We start from the raw sequence: 17,030 nt of genomic DNA on the forward strand, positions 1-17,030 counted from the left end.
TTTTCAGTGCACCTGCAAAAAACAGCCTTCTTTTTAAGCCGAAAATGGATGTGCGGCAAAATAAAAACCAGCATGTGTCCATTTTGGGCCTGAGACCTTACCACCACTCACTGACTTAGCGGTAAGGTCTCATGCGTTAACCGGGCGGTAATCGTCAGCACGTGTACACTGCCGATTACCGCACTGTTAGCACCACGCGGTATAAAATAGAAATTATTTTCTGCCACGCGTTTTGCACGCACGTCAAAATTAGAATTACCACCCGGGGCAGGTACTTCTAATTTGACGCACGTTTTATGCGCGTCGGCACCTATGCGCCTTAGTAAAAGGGCCCCTAAATCTCTCATTCTTATGAAGGTTACTTTGCTTTCCATATCATTTTTAGAACACCTCCAGTAGTTTTGAAGAGTAGAAACATTTTATTTATTAAACCATATATAGCAGGAATATTCCAGCAGGAAGTGGAAAAGGTTAAGGAACATGGTATAAAAACATGAAGCAATCACTCTTCTTGTAATAAGAAGAGCCCTTGCTTTCTCTTTTGGAGACACTCCAGAGATGTTCTGCTGTCCCCAGAGTCCTGGAGTAGGCTCTTTCAAGCACAACTTCATGGAGCTGAACTGTCAGGTTCTTGTAAAAATACTTTTGATTCTTCTTAAATTTCCAGCAAAGATCAAGACCTATAAAGAGAGAGAATATAGTGAAAAACTGGGGTAGGTTAACAGGCTATTTAATTATATAAGATTTAGAAAGAAACTGAAAGCCTATCTTTTTAATTGTTATTTAGGTAATTAAATTTTGAGTATACTCTAATTTTGTAATTTTCTCAGTCTATTTTAATTTTGTAATTTCCCAATTAAGTCAATTGGTCATTTTTATTGTAATCTGCATTGAACTGGTAGGTAAATACAAAATATAATGTAATGCTATGTAGTCTCTTCTGACACAAACTGAACAGGTGTCATGATTCTGATACAGAACCACAAATACCAAGCAAAAGGAAAGGTCAAGACCCCCTATGGGCAAGACCCCCTATGGTGAAAATACCAAGAAACAGAGTAGGAGTGGACCGAAGAACTTCCAGTAGTCATGTTAAAAAAAACCTTTTTTTACTGACAAAGCACCAACTTAAAAGGACCACACACGGGGTCGTGTTTTGGCGGTGAACTGCCTTGCTTTAGGGGTCAAAAAAGCTCTGTCAGATGTATTATAAGGTTGAAAGATAAAAACAGAATCCAAATAGCAGCAACCGGAAGTCACCTGGAAGGTATCAATAGAATAAACCACGCTAACAACCAACTATAGCAGTTAACTGTCATCAATTAGGATCTGCATGCACTACTGGTTGTGCGTTATTCTAAAAGCTTAGCCCCCAATTCTCATAGCATCTATCTGAAAAGAGGGAGTGGTTGGGGCATTCTAAAATGTTGCACTCATAATTACAGAATACTGTGTTATCATACCTAACTTAGGGGATCTTTTACAAAGGTGTGCTAGCATTTTTAGAGCGCTCTAAACGTATAGATGCCCAAAATATTCCTATGGGCGTCTACACATTTAGCACGCACTAAAAATGCTATACACCTTTGTAGAAGGGACCCTTGGACGCCAACATTTACACCTGGTTTTAGCAGTCGTAAGTCTGGCGCCCAAAAGGTACGCTCAGGATCCATGCTAAACATTATTTTATATAATTGCCTATTGCTCATGTTTGATTATTCTTACTGTACACGCCTTGAGTGAATTCCTTCAAAAAGGCGGTAAATAAATCCTAATAAATAAATAAGTTAAATAAATATAAGGTGCATACCATTTATAGAATAGCGCTTTGGACCCAATTCTATATGGCGCCTACAATCTAGGTAAAAACAGAAGAAACAAATCTCCGCAGGAATATAGAATGCAAAACAAAACAGCAAACGTGACTTAAAAAAAGGCTGAATCTCAAGATAAAAATCACTATTTATTGATTGATGAACAAGACTCGACACAGCTGTGTTTCAGCCTACAAGGCCTGCATCAGGAGTCTCTTGTATCCAATAAATCCACTTGTAATATTCGTCTTTCAAATGATGATTCTGAAATGGAGCTGCAGCGTCTCATGTGCCAAAATGGAGTGGAGCTTATGTAAGCTTTCTAACCTCGAGAGTAAACCCGAATATTAGAAGTGGATTTATTGGATACAAGATATTCCTCATGCAGGCCTCGTAGGCCGAAACACAGCTGTGCCAAGTCTTATTCATCAATCAATAAATAGTGATTTTTATCTGGAGATTCATCCTTTTTTAAAATCATCTCCGCTGTTTTGTTTTACGGCCTACAATCTAGGCACTTCCGACTGAATGTGTATAATGGACTATGTTCAGTAAATGGTGCCCAAAATTTGGGTGTCAAAAAAAGTGCACTGAACACTATTCTATATATGACATTTCGAGTGGGGCGCTCTTTATAGAAAAGTGCATAGCGCCGGATCCACACCCAAACATTTATACCAACTGAAACCCGGTGTAAATCCTCACACATAAGTTAGGCGTGGATCCCCCAAACTCTGTAACACCGTACTCATCTTTAGTGAACTCTCCTGGCCCCATCCATGCCCCTCCCATGGCCTCATCCCTTTTTCAGTTGAGTGCTAAAAGATTTGCATGCACATCATTACAGAACAGTGCTTAGTAAGATGCATGCGCAAATCCTAACTGGAGCCAATTAACTGCAATAATTGGTTATTAGCACCCAATTATTGCTAGTTACTGGCATGTTACTTAATTAAATTGCGTGTGTAAACTGGGCTCATGCCTACATTTGCGCGTGCAATTTTGGACTCCATATCTGGAATCCGGGGGTATGTGCAAATAGTGCACATTTTTTTAAAGAAAGTGTGTGCTATTCCTCTAATTCTATATAGTGCAACACAAATTAGGGGTCTGAATGGAGGTAAACGGCTGCACTCAGGTGCTATTTTATTAGGGGTCCTTTTACTAAAGGGTTGCCGCGCAGCTGCCGGCAGTAGTTCTGCCTTGAGCATGCACCATTTCCTGATCTACGTAAAATAATTCCATAAATTTCTAGCACGGAGCCCGTACCGCCATCTCAATGGGTGGTGGTAAGTACTACCCCTCCCTCAGCATGGCCACGTGGTAAGAATAATCTTACCGCATGGCCATGTCTTCTTTAGGAGCTTTTTAGCTGCTGCAGTAAAAAAAAAGACCCTGGTGCACAGCAAAAACGGCCCCTGCCGCTACCCGCAGGGCCCCTTTTACCGCAGCTTGGTAAAAGGACCCTTTAGTGCCTAAATGCTTTAGCGAATACCTGCAAAGAGGGTGGGCATGTGGGTAGGGCATGGGCGGTTCTCACACTTAGGCGCCAGACTTACAGAATACTGTGTTGTATGCCTAGGTGCCAACACTTAAGTGCTCACAGTTACACAGGCCAGGCACGACACGGTAAGCACGGCAGGGGGGTGCCAACATTCGGGGGCTCCAGAAACTGCCGATGCTTACCCATTGCGCCGACCATGAATCAAGACACTCCACTGGTTTTGGCCCTCCCCAGCTGCCCTGCTCTTTGGAATACTTAGGAGAGTGACAGGACCATCTTTTTCACTGCTGCTGCTCAGCTACTAGTCAAATGGGTCTGGTGCGCCAGCACCGTGGACTCCTCTGAGTCACAAATTAGTTAATCTGTGGCTTGGAGCACGCGTTGCCATCGTGCCAGACCTGTTTGACTAGAGGTAGAGCGGCAGCAGTGAAAGAGATGGTCCGGTCACTCTGCTAAGTATTCCAAAGCAAGGCAGCTAGGAGAAGGGGAAGGCTAGATGGGGGGGGGGGGGGGGGGGGGGGGGGGGGTTGGGAGGAGGGAGAAGACAAAAAACAGATGCTGGACCAGGGAAGGGGTGGGCAGGCGGGCAAATGCTGACTGATAGTTTGCAGCGGGGGCTGCTTATGCAGACTGATAGCTTGGGGAGGGGTGCCAGAGATTCTAGCACCGGCCCTGCATTTACACCTGCCTTTTAAATGGTGCAAGTATGAGCACCTAAATACCAACTTAGGCTCTATTCTATAACAGAATCCCAGATGCCCTTATAGAATACTATATCTCAGTGCACAGATTTTGGGCACCTAATTTTTTAGAGCACTTTGTAGAATGGCCTCTTATGTGTGTATAGTGTGACCTTTAATGATATCCATTTCTAACTGGGGGGGGGGGGGGGGGGGGGAAGGGGAACAAACATGAAATAAAAAAAATTCTGGATGTCCATCCTTGCTACCTATTACCAAAATCAATGATATTGTATTATACCGTCCAAGGGCCTATGAGACAGACAGAGGATTATAAATGCACAGGCTTTGGAATCAGCATGCCACAGAAATGCATGCACAAAAGGCTACATTCTGCAGCTGTCAGGCTTTTCCAAAATTTTCAGAGTTTTCTGCAGCTTTTTGATCATTCTTTACTAAGTTCATTTGACTAGTCTCCAGGCCTTCTGCACCTGATGCTAAATAGTTATTTGGCAACCTTAAGGTTATCAGCTGTGAGCTGTCAGGGAAAAAAATGAAAAAAGGAACAGCAGGGAAAGGAAGTAGTGTCAAAAAGGAAGATGAAGGAGACAAGAGTTTGAAAGCAAAAGCAGATAAAGGGGGTGAAATCTAAATTGCAAAACAGGAACATTTCATCTAATATCCTTCCTTAGCCATCAGGCTTCTTATCTCTTTTCTAACTTTCAGTGTATAATTACTTGACATCTTGAACCAACAGTTCAACTTAATTTGATCACTATTCGACTATACTGAAATATGCTGTCAAGTATGCATTTATACAGGATAGTTTTCTAACAGGGCACCTAGTTTAAAAGGGCAATAAGGTGCTGAATTATAAAGACACATGCACAGGCACCACATTTCTGGTGAGTTTGGGATATTTTTTAAACTTCTGCAGGCATTTCTTTTCAGTAAGGCATGAAATTTCTAGTGGAATCTTTTCTTGGGTGTTCAACTCTCCCTTCAGAAAAGTAAACTAGATGAAAACGCAAGATTAAGGTTTTGAGAGCGACTACAATAATTATGGGGTAAATATTCATCCGGTGGCAGCAAGTATTTTGCTGACTGCAGCCGGCATTATTCCTGGATATTAAGTACTGGGCCATGTCCAGGTTTTGCTTATGCAGAGCCAGCTAACTCATAGCCGGTTAAGTCGATATTCAGAACTTAAGCGGCTATAGATCACCGCATTAAGGACTGTGTTTTATATGGTTACTCTGGTTACTTAAGTGCTGAGTATTGGTACTTCACTGGTCAACAGCTGACTGCACCCCGGAACACCCCCCAAAATAGCTGGTTTTCACTTAGGCGCTAACCACTAATTTTCAGTGGCAAAAAAAAGAGTTAGGTGCTGCTGAAAATTAGAAGCTAGCCCCAAACAAGCAATTTAACATGTCAGCGGCTGTTTCTGGCCAGTTAAATCATTTTGAATATCAACCGGTATAATTCTTAGTTCTTACTGGGAAATTCTGCAGTTTTTGGTGTTTACAAAGCGGCCCGTGTAGTGAATATTGCACCTCACCACGTTGTTGGTAAAATCAGATTCCAGTACTGTGTACTTAGGGTTCACCACAACCTAAAAGTGGAACAGAAAAAAGATAAGATCAGAGAATTCACACCAGCATTTCATTCCCCATTGAAATAAATATGTCCTGTCGTAGGTAAGGTAATTTTTTTAAACCTTTTTGTATGGGTAAAGAACCCTGCTGAAAAGTTTCCCTCACTTCCCAAGCTCACTATAAATACACATACTTGAGAAAGTATGAAGAGCATAACTCATGGAATTCTTTCCAACCCTTCTGCATTTAAATGCATGTGTGTGTGGTGTGGTGGGGGTGCTGATGGGTGTGTTGTACATATTTGTATGTGTCTGTACATGTATGTTGTGTGTTGCTATGTCTGTGTGTGCATACGTGCACGAATGTGTGTGTATGTTTTCTGTATGCCTCTTTTCAGGAGAGATGAAGAGAGGGAAAGGCAGTTAAAAATGTGTGATTCCTTAATCACAATGTTACATTAAATCAGTGAATGTGTACTGCAACTGTTAGAACTGCTTTTTCCATAGATATATATTGTGTCATTTTTTTGGTGGGAGTTCTTTATCTTCTGCCTCCCAGCAGATAGATAAACTTCACTTATACAACATAGAAACTTCTTCCAGATCACCATCTCCCTTCCTGTGATAGGAGGTGCCTTCCAGTGCTCCTCCCCCCATTGCCATCCCACTGGTAAGATCCTACCTTTAGTCTCTGCTGCTAGTTAATACAGAAGCAAGCAGGGCGGGCTTACTCAAAGAGGGGTGACGCAGGGGGAGAGGGAGAGAACTGGAGAATTACAGATAAAAGTTTTAAAATTCTGAAAAATGTCCAGACAGATTACCTATCCTTCTATCTTCTGGAAATTAATATACAATTCTGTTGACTTATGAAAAAATCCAGACGGCTGGCAATCCTAACCTTCTGAGTCTTGAGTACATCTTGCAGGGCTCACCTAAATACATGGGCCCAAATTTGCCAATGGTTCGATCTGACCTCACCCACGGCAGCAGATATTACTTGGCAACAGAGAGAGCAATCAATAAGAAAAATGTATGATTCATGAATTAGCTTTCAGAGCAGAATTAATCCCGCCCTCAGAGAGCCAGGTACACCCTACCTTACCACCAGTGCTTTGTAGTCTAAGTGGCCAATGCCTCAGACATGATCTGTCCCGGAGGGGCAAAGGCACATAAAAAATATGAGAAGCAAAGGTAAAAAGGTAAGGAAATTCTAAAACAAGGAACTAAAGGAAAACGGGGGAAAATAGGGGAAACAGAAAGGATAAAAACACTTTCAATAGTCCCTTCTCTTCCTCCACCCCATTTTTCCTTCCTTGCTTTTCTTTCCTCACCACCCTTTCTCTTCTTTCTTCAGTCCACTTCTGCCCCTTCCATCCAAACTCACCATTGTCTCAGCTCTTCTTCTCCTCTCATCTATCTCTAGCCCCCAAAACAGCCCCCTCATTCCATCCTCAGCATCTACCAGTATCAGTCCCATTCTCCCATCTCCAGCATCTGAAAGCATCAGCCCCCAGCGTTCGCATCAGACCCTTCTCCCAACTCATTCCCCAGCCCCAGCCCATTTTTTCCATTCTCAACCCCTGCTTTAGCCTTCAATCCCCTTCTCCCAGCTGCAGCATCAGACCCTTCTCCCATATATCAATCCCAACTCCAGCATTGCCAACATTAAGCCCCTTCTCCCACCCCCAATATGTGACAGAATCAGCCCTTTCCCCCATCTCCATCATCTGCAAGTCAGCCTCCATCTTCCACCCTCAACCCCAGCATCAAACCCTCCCTCACCTATCATATGCCAGTACCTGCCTCCTGGTCTCTCCTCTCCTGAATCCAGCATCTCCCTTCTGGCTTCCTTTTTTCTCCATCCCCTTGTCCAGTATTTCCATGCTTGTCCCTCTATCCCCTATCCAGAATGGTCCTGCATTTTCCCTCCTCCTAGTAAGGCCTAGCAAATCACCCTCTCCCTCCAACTACCCCCCTCTCCCACACACACAAGCATCTCCTTCTCTCTCCCCAAACCTTCATGTTGCACCTTCTCCCTTTTGCCATGACATATGGCTGTGGCTGTGCACTTATGTCCAGACCTACTGTTTCTTTGTATCTGGCTCTGTGACTGTCTTTTCCCTGCTGTTGATGTTCCTGCTAGCCAAGCCTCGCTTTGGTGTCCCTGAAGCCAAGCCTCACTTTGGTGTCCCTGCCTTCAAGCCTCATTTCCTAGTGTGACATCATCAGCCAACTCCTTTATAAGGACCCGGGGAACTTCCATGCCTGGCCTTCGCAATAGGTCTATTTTCCTTTTTCTCGTAGTGTTGTTGTTTGATTCTGAGGGAACTGGCCTTCTTGTTTCTGTGCCTCTGGGCACAGCCCTGAGCCCTGTGTGTGGTTCTTGTTTGAACCTGTTTGGATTACTTTCCTGTTAGCTTTGCTCTCAAGCAAAGCCCGGTGCTGTTCCCTGTGTGTGTAGTTCTTGTTGGTACCTAAAAGGACTACTTTTCAGTTAGCTTTGCTTTCAAGCATAGCCTGTCCTGTTTTTGTGTGTAGCTCTTGTCCTTCAGACCTGGGGATTTTTATCAATTTGTTTGTGATGGCACCACAAGAGAAACTTCCTATGGTGCTGGGTGAGTTCGGACCATTAGAGGTAGTTGTGGGGGACTGCATAGGGGGATGGGGAAACGTGTGGGGTGGTGGCTCATTTGCAAACGGTAGTTTTGGGGGTTGGAGCAATATGTGAGGTATTGTATCAGTTGTGGGTTATCAGTTGTGGGTTGTGTAGTTTTGGGGTGTGGGGTAGTTAATAGGGGGCTTGGGCAATTTGTGGGGTAATATAGGGGGATAGTTTTTGAGGGTAATGGGGCAGTTCACGGGTTGGTGGGACAGTTGGAGGGTTTAATTTTTTTGGAGTGGGGTAGTTTAAAGGAGGTAATATAAGGGGATGGGATAGTTTAGGGGTGGTGTGGCAGTTGCAGGGGATATTTTGAGGTTATAGGGGCAGTATGTGGGGTGGTGTGGCAGTTGAAGGAAGCAGATTTTTGGAGATGGGGAAATTTGAAGGGTCATGAGACAGATGTAGTGTGATACGTTTTGGACTATGGTGGCAGTTGTGAATGGGGTATGCTTTTGGGAGTAGGGCAGTATATGGGTTTGGAACAATAGAGAATTCCACATTTTAAATTGCCTTGCCCTGTTCTCTAATGCCACATTTCACTATATCCAAATTTCTCTGCTACAAAAGATAAAACTCCTTTTCCCAAAGAAATGCATTGGGTCATATTTTGGGAGGCTTGTTTCTATAAAACCCCTGGTCCAATATGGCAGATTTGCAAACTCAATATGTCATTTTATTATTTTTTCCCCACATGGCAAGTATTATCCCATTCTGTTAATTATTCTCTGTTACAGACATTGAACTGCATCTCCCATAAAAATGCACTAGCTCATTTTTGGGGGAACTTGTAACTTTGGAACTCTGAGTGCAATGCCCAATTTTGAATTTGTTATATTTGTTTACTAGTTTTTTCTTCATGCCAAGTTTTATCCCATTCTCTTAAATTTTTGGAGAGTTATTTTGCCCCCAGACATGCAGTCAGATGGGCATTCTCAACCCCTTTTGTTTAATTCTTTCTAACTTTCATTGAGTTATAAAAAATAAAAAAAAATCTTGAGTGGGTGTCTGAATGCATCTTTTTTTTTCAACTTTAATTTTATCAATGTTCCATTACAAACACCAGTACAATCTGTAGCATGGTTACATTCTTTCTTTGAAAAAAAAAAAAAAAGATAGCCACTTCTGCACATCCCCTTCAGATTTCTCTGATCCATCCCCTCTTGCTTTTTCCAAAAGAACAAGTGTTACATACAAACAACCTATCTACTTAAACTGTCTCTGCCTACATACTGTAGACGCCAAGCAACTCAATGCCATCTTATGCTCTACTTCTCTTACAAGTCTTTCCAACCACCTATTCCAAAACAAAATATGTGGGGGAACCTCCTTTATGGTGTTCTCATTTTTTTTTTAATATTGGTAGTAAGAATATAAAAAGCAGAGAACAAACTGCCTGGATCTAGCTAAGCAAGCTTTGGGAGCCATGAGGGTTACTGATTAAAACAATAAATCACCAGACTAGAAAATTGAGCTCCAAATTTATATCTTCTCTATCACTAGCTCTGTGACCCTCCAGGCAACTCACTTCATCTCCCTGTGTTTCTCTTTACACGACAAACATTTGATAAGAATAAAACTGTATCTTCTCCCCAATCCCCACTGGAAAATTTCACACAACCTCACATCAAATATCTGCTGCCGTCTCATCCGTCCCTAGGCTGACTCTGGATATTTCTAAACTGTTAAATTGTACAGTGCTTTGGAATCCTGCATGGTCAAAGTTCCAATATAAATTCAAATTATTTTTTTTAGACCTAGCAGTTTCCTACAGCTCTTTTGACCTTTTGGAATCAGGCCTAAGAGATGGTGTCAAAAGCCTTCATTTGCATCAACCCATGATTTTTTTCTGCTATTTAATATCTCTTCCCAACAAACCTAATCCAGACATTGCCATGATGATCTTTGGCTAGGCTTCTTCTTGTACCCTGCAATCACGGGGCCTGACTTTGGCTACCAGATGTCAGCCTAAAGCAACGATCCTGACTCCCTGCACCTCAGCTGATCTGGGGAGCAGAAAACCTGACTTAAGTGGTCCAAATTATTGTAATTAATTATAAAATGCTAACCGAAGAGTAATAACCAACATACTCTTTCCTAAGAAAATAATTCCTATTACAAAAGCATTCATCTATTGTTACCCCCCCCCCCCCCCCCCCAACACCACTAAATGCAGGTACAATCCTACACTGGAAATAGTTCTAAAAATATATATTTTTTCACTGTTCTTTTCTACTTTGGTGTTTTCCACAGTTTTCTACCCCCTTCCTCTCTTACGCAGTCGTTGCTAGAGGTCTCAGACCAGGGTTTCCTTTAGAAACCTGTATGCCAAGACTCAACAAGTCGTGGCCACCAGATTCCGTGGCACCTAGAAATTCCTGCATTTGTGAGTTCTGACTGTCCTTCCTCAATGCTCCCCCAGGAATAGCTGCCTTCTTCCAGGCCAGCATTGCATGGCTTTCAGTAAGTTTGAGCTGTGTAGTGCCTGACCAGAGTTTTATAATATTTGGGGCCTGTTCTAAATTGCCCCAGACTTCTGCCTCAGCACACCACTGTCCAGCCTAGACTCTTATCAACTGAATCCACAGGAATGGTTACTGCTACTTTCAGGTTTGGCCCAGACATGTGCAATTCTGGTCACTACATCTCAAAAAAGATATAGCGGGATTAGAAAAGGTACAGAGAAGGGCGAAAGAAATGATAAAGAACTTCCTAGTGAGGAAAGGCTAAAGCGACTATGGTTCTTCAGCTTGGAGAATAGATGATTGAGGGGAGATATGATAGAGGTCTATAAAATACTGAATAGAGTGGAATGGGTATACATGAATCACTTGTTTACTCTTTCCAAAAATACAAAGGACTAGGGAGTATGCAATGAAGCTATGAAGCAGTAAATTTAAAAAAAAAAGGTCAGAGAAAATATTTCTTCATTCAACGTGTAATTAAACTCTGGAATTCATAGTCAGAAAAAGTGATAAAAGCAGTTAGCTTAGCAGGATTAAAAAAAAAAAAAGGTTTGAATAATTTCTTGAAAGAAAAGTCCAAAAATCATTATTAACACTGACTTGGGAAAATCCACTGCCTATTTCTAGGATAAGCAACATAAAATCTGTTTTACTTTTCTGGGATTTTGCCAGGTAGTTGTGACCTGGATTGGCCACTGTTGGAAACGGGACACTGGACTTGATAGACCTTCGGTCTGTCCCTATATGGCAACACTTATATTCTTACGTTCTTATGTGACTCTTCACAGGTTACAATGTCATAGAGATTGACTCAGCTGGTCCAATGGGTGGGTGGCAGGAGGGTACTGCCTAGGAGTTGAAAGTTGAACCAACCCGGAGAGTGTAAAAAAATGGAAGAAAAGTTTTAAATTTAGCTCTGTGAAATAGTTTAGCTCTGGAGTTCGTTGTCAGTGGATACAGTTACAATGATTATGGGTTTAAAAAAAGGTTTGGACAAGTTCCTGGAGGAAAAGTCCATAGTCTGCTATTGAAATAGACATGGCGGAAGCCACTGCTTGACCTGGGATTGGTAGCATGGAATCTTGTGACCTGGATTGGCCACTGTTGGAAACAGGATAGTGGGCTACATGGCCCATCAGTCTGACCCTGTATGGCTATTCTTATGCTCTTAGAGTGCATTTCTCGAGCCTTCTGATGCAACCCTGATCCTGAACCAGGAAGTGAGACTGCTGCAGTAGCAGCAGTAGTCACAAAGAGTCAGGTGAACTGCTGCTGGGAAGAGCGTGGGAGCAGTGAGCCCTGGGAATGGAGATTTCCCCAGCAGGTCCATTGAGGCAGGTGGGCCACAACAGAGAAGAGCTGTTATGGAAAGACCTGTCCGCAGCAGGCAATAGGATTTTAGCCCCTAAGATAAGTGGTAAGAGAAACAAGACTCCCTAGAAAGAGTACACAACAACAGTGCCTGACTAGCAGAAGGAGCCAGCCAGGGATCAGGGCTGTGACAAAGAAAGGCTGCCAGGCAGAAGCAAGAGTGACAGCTGCAGCATCAGTAGGGAGCAGCAATACTGGGGCACAGGGCTGGTCTTAGCAAGTGCAGGGCCCTATGCAGACCAATTTGATGGGGCCCCACCCTAGCCCTGCCCCCATCGTAACTCCGCCCCACCTAGCTCCACCCCCACCCTAGCTCCAGGGCCGGCCACCCCTCCCTCCGAGCTCCCAGGCCACTCCCTCCGAGCTCCAAGGCCCCCAGCTCCAGGCTTCCCCCCCAGGGCTCCCAGCTCCAAGACCCCCCCCCCTCCCTCCCGGTCATTTTTTAACACCCCCCTCCAAAATCCAGTACTAGGTATGCCGAGAATACAAAACACTCAGGACCTATAGAGCAATTCTACCACATCATAAGCAGTCATTTCTACGAATCACACAAAGAAAAGGAAAACATCTTAAAACACTACAGTGAGCACTAGAACATCAATTCACCTATTGTAAAATGAAACCAGGCAGAATAGTACAGATCGTCGATCCTGCACAGTCAATGCCAACTGAAAGTCATGTCTTTTTCACAAACACAGATACACCCTAATCCACTATAGAATAAGTAGTAATATTTAAACTTTCTGTTTAGACAAAAATTAAACTGAACCCCCAAGATGTCAGACACTGCATACAATGCAACACCACAGAAACAGAAAATGTCCCCTAGTACTGTGCAAAATATAAAGACAGCAGATGTAAATTTGAAAAAAAAACTAACAAATACCAATCACCACTTTACAAATTAACAAATAGAAATAAAACAAATATAGAACATAAAATATTACCATTTTATTGGACTAATAGATTTAGTTTTCAGAGGCCAAAACATTCTTCCTCAGGTCAATATAGTATAGTACTGTTACAGTATCCTATCCTGACCTGAGGAAGGGGGTTTTGTTCTCCGAAAGTTAGCCAAAATGTATTAAAATTAGTCCAATAAAAAGATTACCTTGTTTACATGTTCTGTTATAAACATTTATTAACACATCTACATTACTACTTTATCTTAGAGCAAAAAAATAAAAATATATATTTTATTTACAGTTTGTTGTCTCTGGTTTCTGTTTCCTCATCTTCTTTTCACTGTCTTCCTTCCATCCAGCATCTGTCTTTGGTCTCTCTCTGCCATCCAGTGTCTGCCCTCTCTGCTATCCCCTCCATCCAATGTCTACCCTCTCTCCCTGCTCCTTCCATCCACATCTGCCCTCTATCTCTGCCCCTTCCATGATCCATCCACCATCTGCCCCTGTCTGCCCTCTCTCTCTCCCCCCATCCATTCACTGCCTGCCCTTTCTAACCCTTCAATCCACTGTCTGCCCTTTCTCTCTGCCCCTTCAATCCACAATTTGCTCTCCCTCTCCCATCCATCCAGGGTTTACCCTCCCTCTCGCTCCCCCATCCAGGATCTGCCCCTCTCTCCGCCCCTTTTTTCAGCCCCAGCCCTTTTCTCTCACCAGTCCCCAGCTTCAGCCCCCCAGCCACTTCTCCCTGTCCCCTTTTCAGCCCCCAGTCCCCAGTTTCAGCCCCTGCCCCTTTTCAGCCTCCAGTCCCAGTACTAGCCCACTTATCCCACCTACCCTCCTTTTCAGCCCCCAGTTCCAGCCCCCTTCATCCACATGCCTTGTATTAGGGCCCCCCTTTTCAGAACCATTCTCCCACCTGACCCACGCATGCCCAATTTTCCCACCAGCCCCAGGCATGGCCCCCATTTTCCCATATGGCCCCTTCTCAGACCCCAGTGCCAGTCCCCTTCTCCCATCCGAGAACCCCCTCCCCAGTCCCCTTCTCCCATCCAAGAACCCCAGTCCCCTCCCCACCCGTCCCCTTCAACCATCCAAGAACCCCCTCCCCATCCCCTTCTCCCATCCGTGAACCCCCTCCCCACCTCAGTTCCCTTCTCCCATCCAAGAACCCCAGTGCCCTCCCCACGGGCCCCACCCATCCCCTTCTCCCATCCGAGAACCCCCTCCCCTGTCCCCTTCTCCCATCCAAGAACCCCAGTCCCCTCCCCACCCGTCCTCTTCAACCATCCAAGAACCCCCTCCCCACCCCCTTCTCCCATCCGTGAACCCCCTCGCCACCTCAGTCCCCTTCTCCCATCCAAGAACCCCAGTCCCCTCCCCACGGACCCCACCCGTCTCCTCCCATCCGAGAACCCCCTCCCCAGTCCCCTTCTCCCATCCAAGAACCCCAGTCCCCTGCCCACCCGTCCCTTCAACCATCCAAGAACCCCCTCCCCACCCCTTCTCCCATCCGTGAAGCCCCTCCCCACCTCAGTCTCCTTCCATGGGAACCCCCACCCCACACCCTTCTCCCATCTGAGTCCCTCCCCCCCGACCCACCTACCTACCAGCTCCATTCTCCTGCCACTGACCCACCACCCTCACTGCCTTCTGAAAAAAACAATTTGGAAGCGCCGGAGTGACAGGCAGTGCCTTGCGTCTGCCCTGCTACTAAAAATCTCTTCGACGTCGTTCGGGCCTTCCCACATTGAGTCCTGCCCGCCCTCGCGGTAATTGGAAGTTACCTCAGAGGAGGGCGGGACTCAATGTGGGAAGGCCCGAACGACGTCGAAGAGATTTTTAGTAGCAGGGCAGACGCGAGGCGCTGCCTGTCACTCCGGCGCTTCCAAATTGTTTTTTTCAAGGCTGGACAGGGTGGGAGCAGTGGGAACGGACTCGGAGCACCCCCCCCACCCGCTGACATCTGGGGCGGACCGCCCCCCACCACGCTGCCATCGCGCACCGTTGGGAGGGAGGGAGGACTGGAGCTTGGGCGGTTGGGGCGGGGTGACCTGAGGCGCGCCGCGCGGGGCCCCCCTGAGTGTGAGGCCCTATGCGGCCACCTCGGTCGCCTCACCTTAAGACCGGCCCTGCTGGGGCAGCCCATACTTGGAGCCCCTAGCACAGGAAGCATGAAGAGTATTCCTCCCACAAGCCCAGCTGCTCAGGAGGATGTGACCTCAGGGTAAATTGGGAAGTATCTAGATTTGTTTACATCTTTTGGCATAAACCCCACATCATTTTTGTCGTCTTCCTCTGAATCACCTCAAGGCTTTTGATGTCCTTAGTGAGATACGGCCTCCAAAACTGAACACAATACTCCAAATGGGGTCACACCAATGACTTGTAGAGTGGCGACCAGGGGTTGCCTGTGGGGAATTCGGAAAGATGTGGGGCTATGTGTAGGGACTCATTGTGAGGCCTTATTTGCTTAAATCAGTACGGCTGAAAACCCAGGGCCACTTTTGAAAAACAGTTGCTCAGTGGTAGGGCTGGCCCTGGTATTGAGTCACTATCGAATCCCAGAGGACTTGAAAGAGTTTGCACAACCGGGGTCTGTCTGGAAAACTATGTAAGGGACTTTGTGGGATAGACTTGGGACAGGGTGTGACCTAATTCTTGTAATTTTATCTATCCACTAGTAAAAAAGGCCTGTTTCTGACACAAATGAAACAGGCGCTAGCAAGGTTTTCCTCGGAGTGTGTATGTTTGAAGGAGAGTGTGTGTGTCAGAGAGAGAATGAGAGAGAGACAGAGACAGCGTGTGTGTGTGTTTGTGTGTGAGAGAGAGTGTGTGAGAGACAGAGTGTCTGTGTGTGTGAGACAGAGAGAGAGTGTGATAGACAGGGAGTGTGTCAGAGAGAGTGTATGTGAGAGACAGTGAGTGAGTGAGTGTGAGCCCCCACCACCCCTCTCGCAGGGCCCCCCTCCCCACTCCCACCTCTCTGGTCTCAGGACCCCCTCCCCACCTCCCTCTCCCCTGCCCCCCTCCAGCCATCCATGTCCAGCGACCCTCCTCTCCCCCTGCCCCCCCTGCAGCCACCCATGATCAGCGACCCTCCCCTCCCCCTCCAGCTACCCATGTCCAGCGACCCTCCCCCCCCCCCCCCCCCCCCCCCCCCACTCATGGTATTCAGGTATCCACTATCCTTTTTATGGAACATTATTTTCTGATTTACTCTTAAATCTACACCATGATGGCTGTGCACAGACTAGGAAGACAATAAAATCTCTACTAGATAAGAAATTATATCTTTAAAAGGTCACACCCTATAGCTCAGTGTGCACAATATGAACTGGACATATTGGATGGGTGAATTGTCCTTTAGTAACATCAAAGATAATGACAGAAAAAGGATGCTACATACCTTCAGAATGTAATTTCCAGGCTGTACATCTGTTATATCAATCCACTGGCAGTCAATATCTGCATTGTAAGTGTCATAGCAACCGGGGCTCAAACCCTATGAGAAAGTAAGGAAAAGAAGAAATGACACATTGTACTTTTCCCCTCTATGATCTTGTTTAGAAAGGACCCCAGAAGCAACAGGAACTATGTGGACTCCATGGGAGAAGAGAATAGTTTACAACTCCCTTCTGTTCCCATGTTTCCAGATGCTAATGATATTTCAGGACAAAGGTCACATTTTGATTTTCTGTGGTGAAGACAGTGTGACGACACTACTACTACTACCAGACATACGCAGCGCTATACACATTATATGCAGGTACTTTTTCTGCCCCTAGTGGGCTCACAATCTATGTTTTTGTACCTGGGGCAATGGAGGGGGTTAGGTGAATTGCCCAAGGTCAAAAGGAGCTGCAAGGGGAATCAAACCCAGGTCACCAGGATCAAAGCTCTACTCCTCCACTTCACAATAGTGGTGAAATACCTTATTTGTTTTCATAGACTGTAGCGACCATCACATACTTAAAAGAATATCACTACAGTTGCCTCCTGAAGCCCACAGCACCTGGTCTTCCCAGGGAATTTGCC

At 45.2% G+C, this 17,030-nt stretch overlaps 1 protein-coding gene across 1 annotated transcript in view; it reads right to left on the bottom strand.

Moving 5' to 3' along the window:
• Positions 1 to 331: 331 nt before the first annotated feature.
• The window catches only part of LOXL1 (lysyl oxidase like 1), an 84,499-nt gene continuing 67,800 nt past the window's right edge, over positions 332 to 17,030 (bottom strand). The window contains exons 5-7 of the mRNA XM_030187110.1: positions 16,402 to 16,497; positions 5,498 to 5,613; positions 332 to 680 (exon numbers count right to left, since the gene is read on the bottom strand). Coding sequence (XP_030042970.1) covers positions 674 to 680; positions 5,498 to 5,613; positions 16,402 to 16,497 — 219 coding nt within the window. The 3' untranslated portion in view covers positions 332 to 673. The remainder of the gene's footprint in view (positions 681 to 5,497; positions 5,614 to 16,401; positions 16,498 to 17,030) is intronic.

Source organism: Microcaecilia unicolor, chromosome 1 (genome assembly GCF_901765095.1).
Source record: "Microcaecilia unicolor chromosome 1, aMicUni1.1, whole genome shotgun sequence".
In the NCBI taxonomy this organism is placed as follows: domain Eukaryota; kingdom Metazoa; phylum Chordata; class Amphibia; order Gymnophiona; family Siphonopidae; genus Microcaecilia; species Microcaecilia unicolor.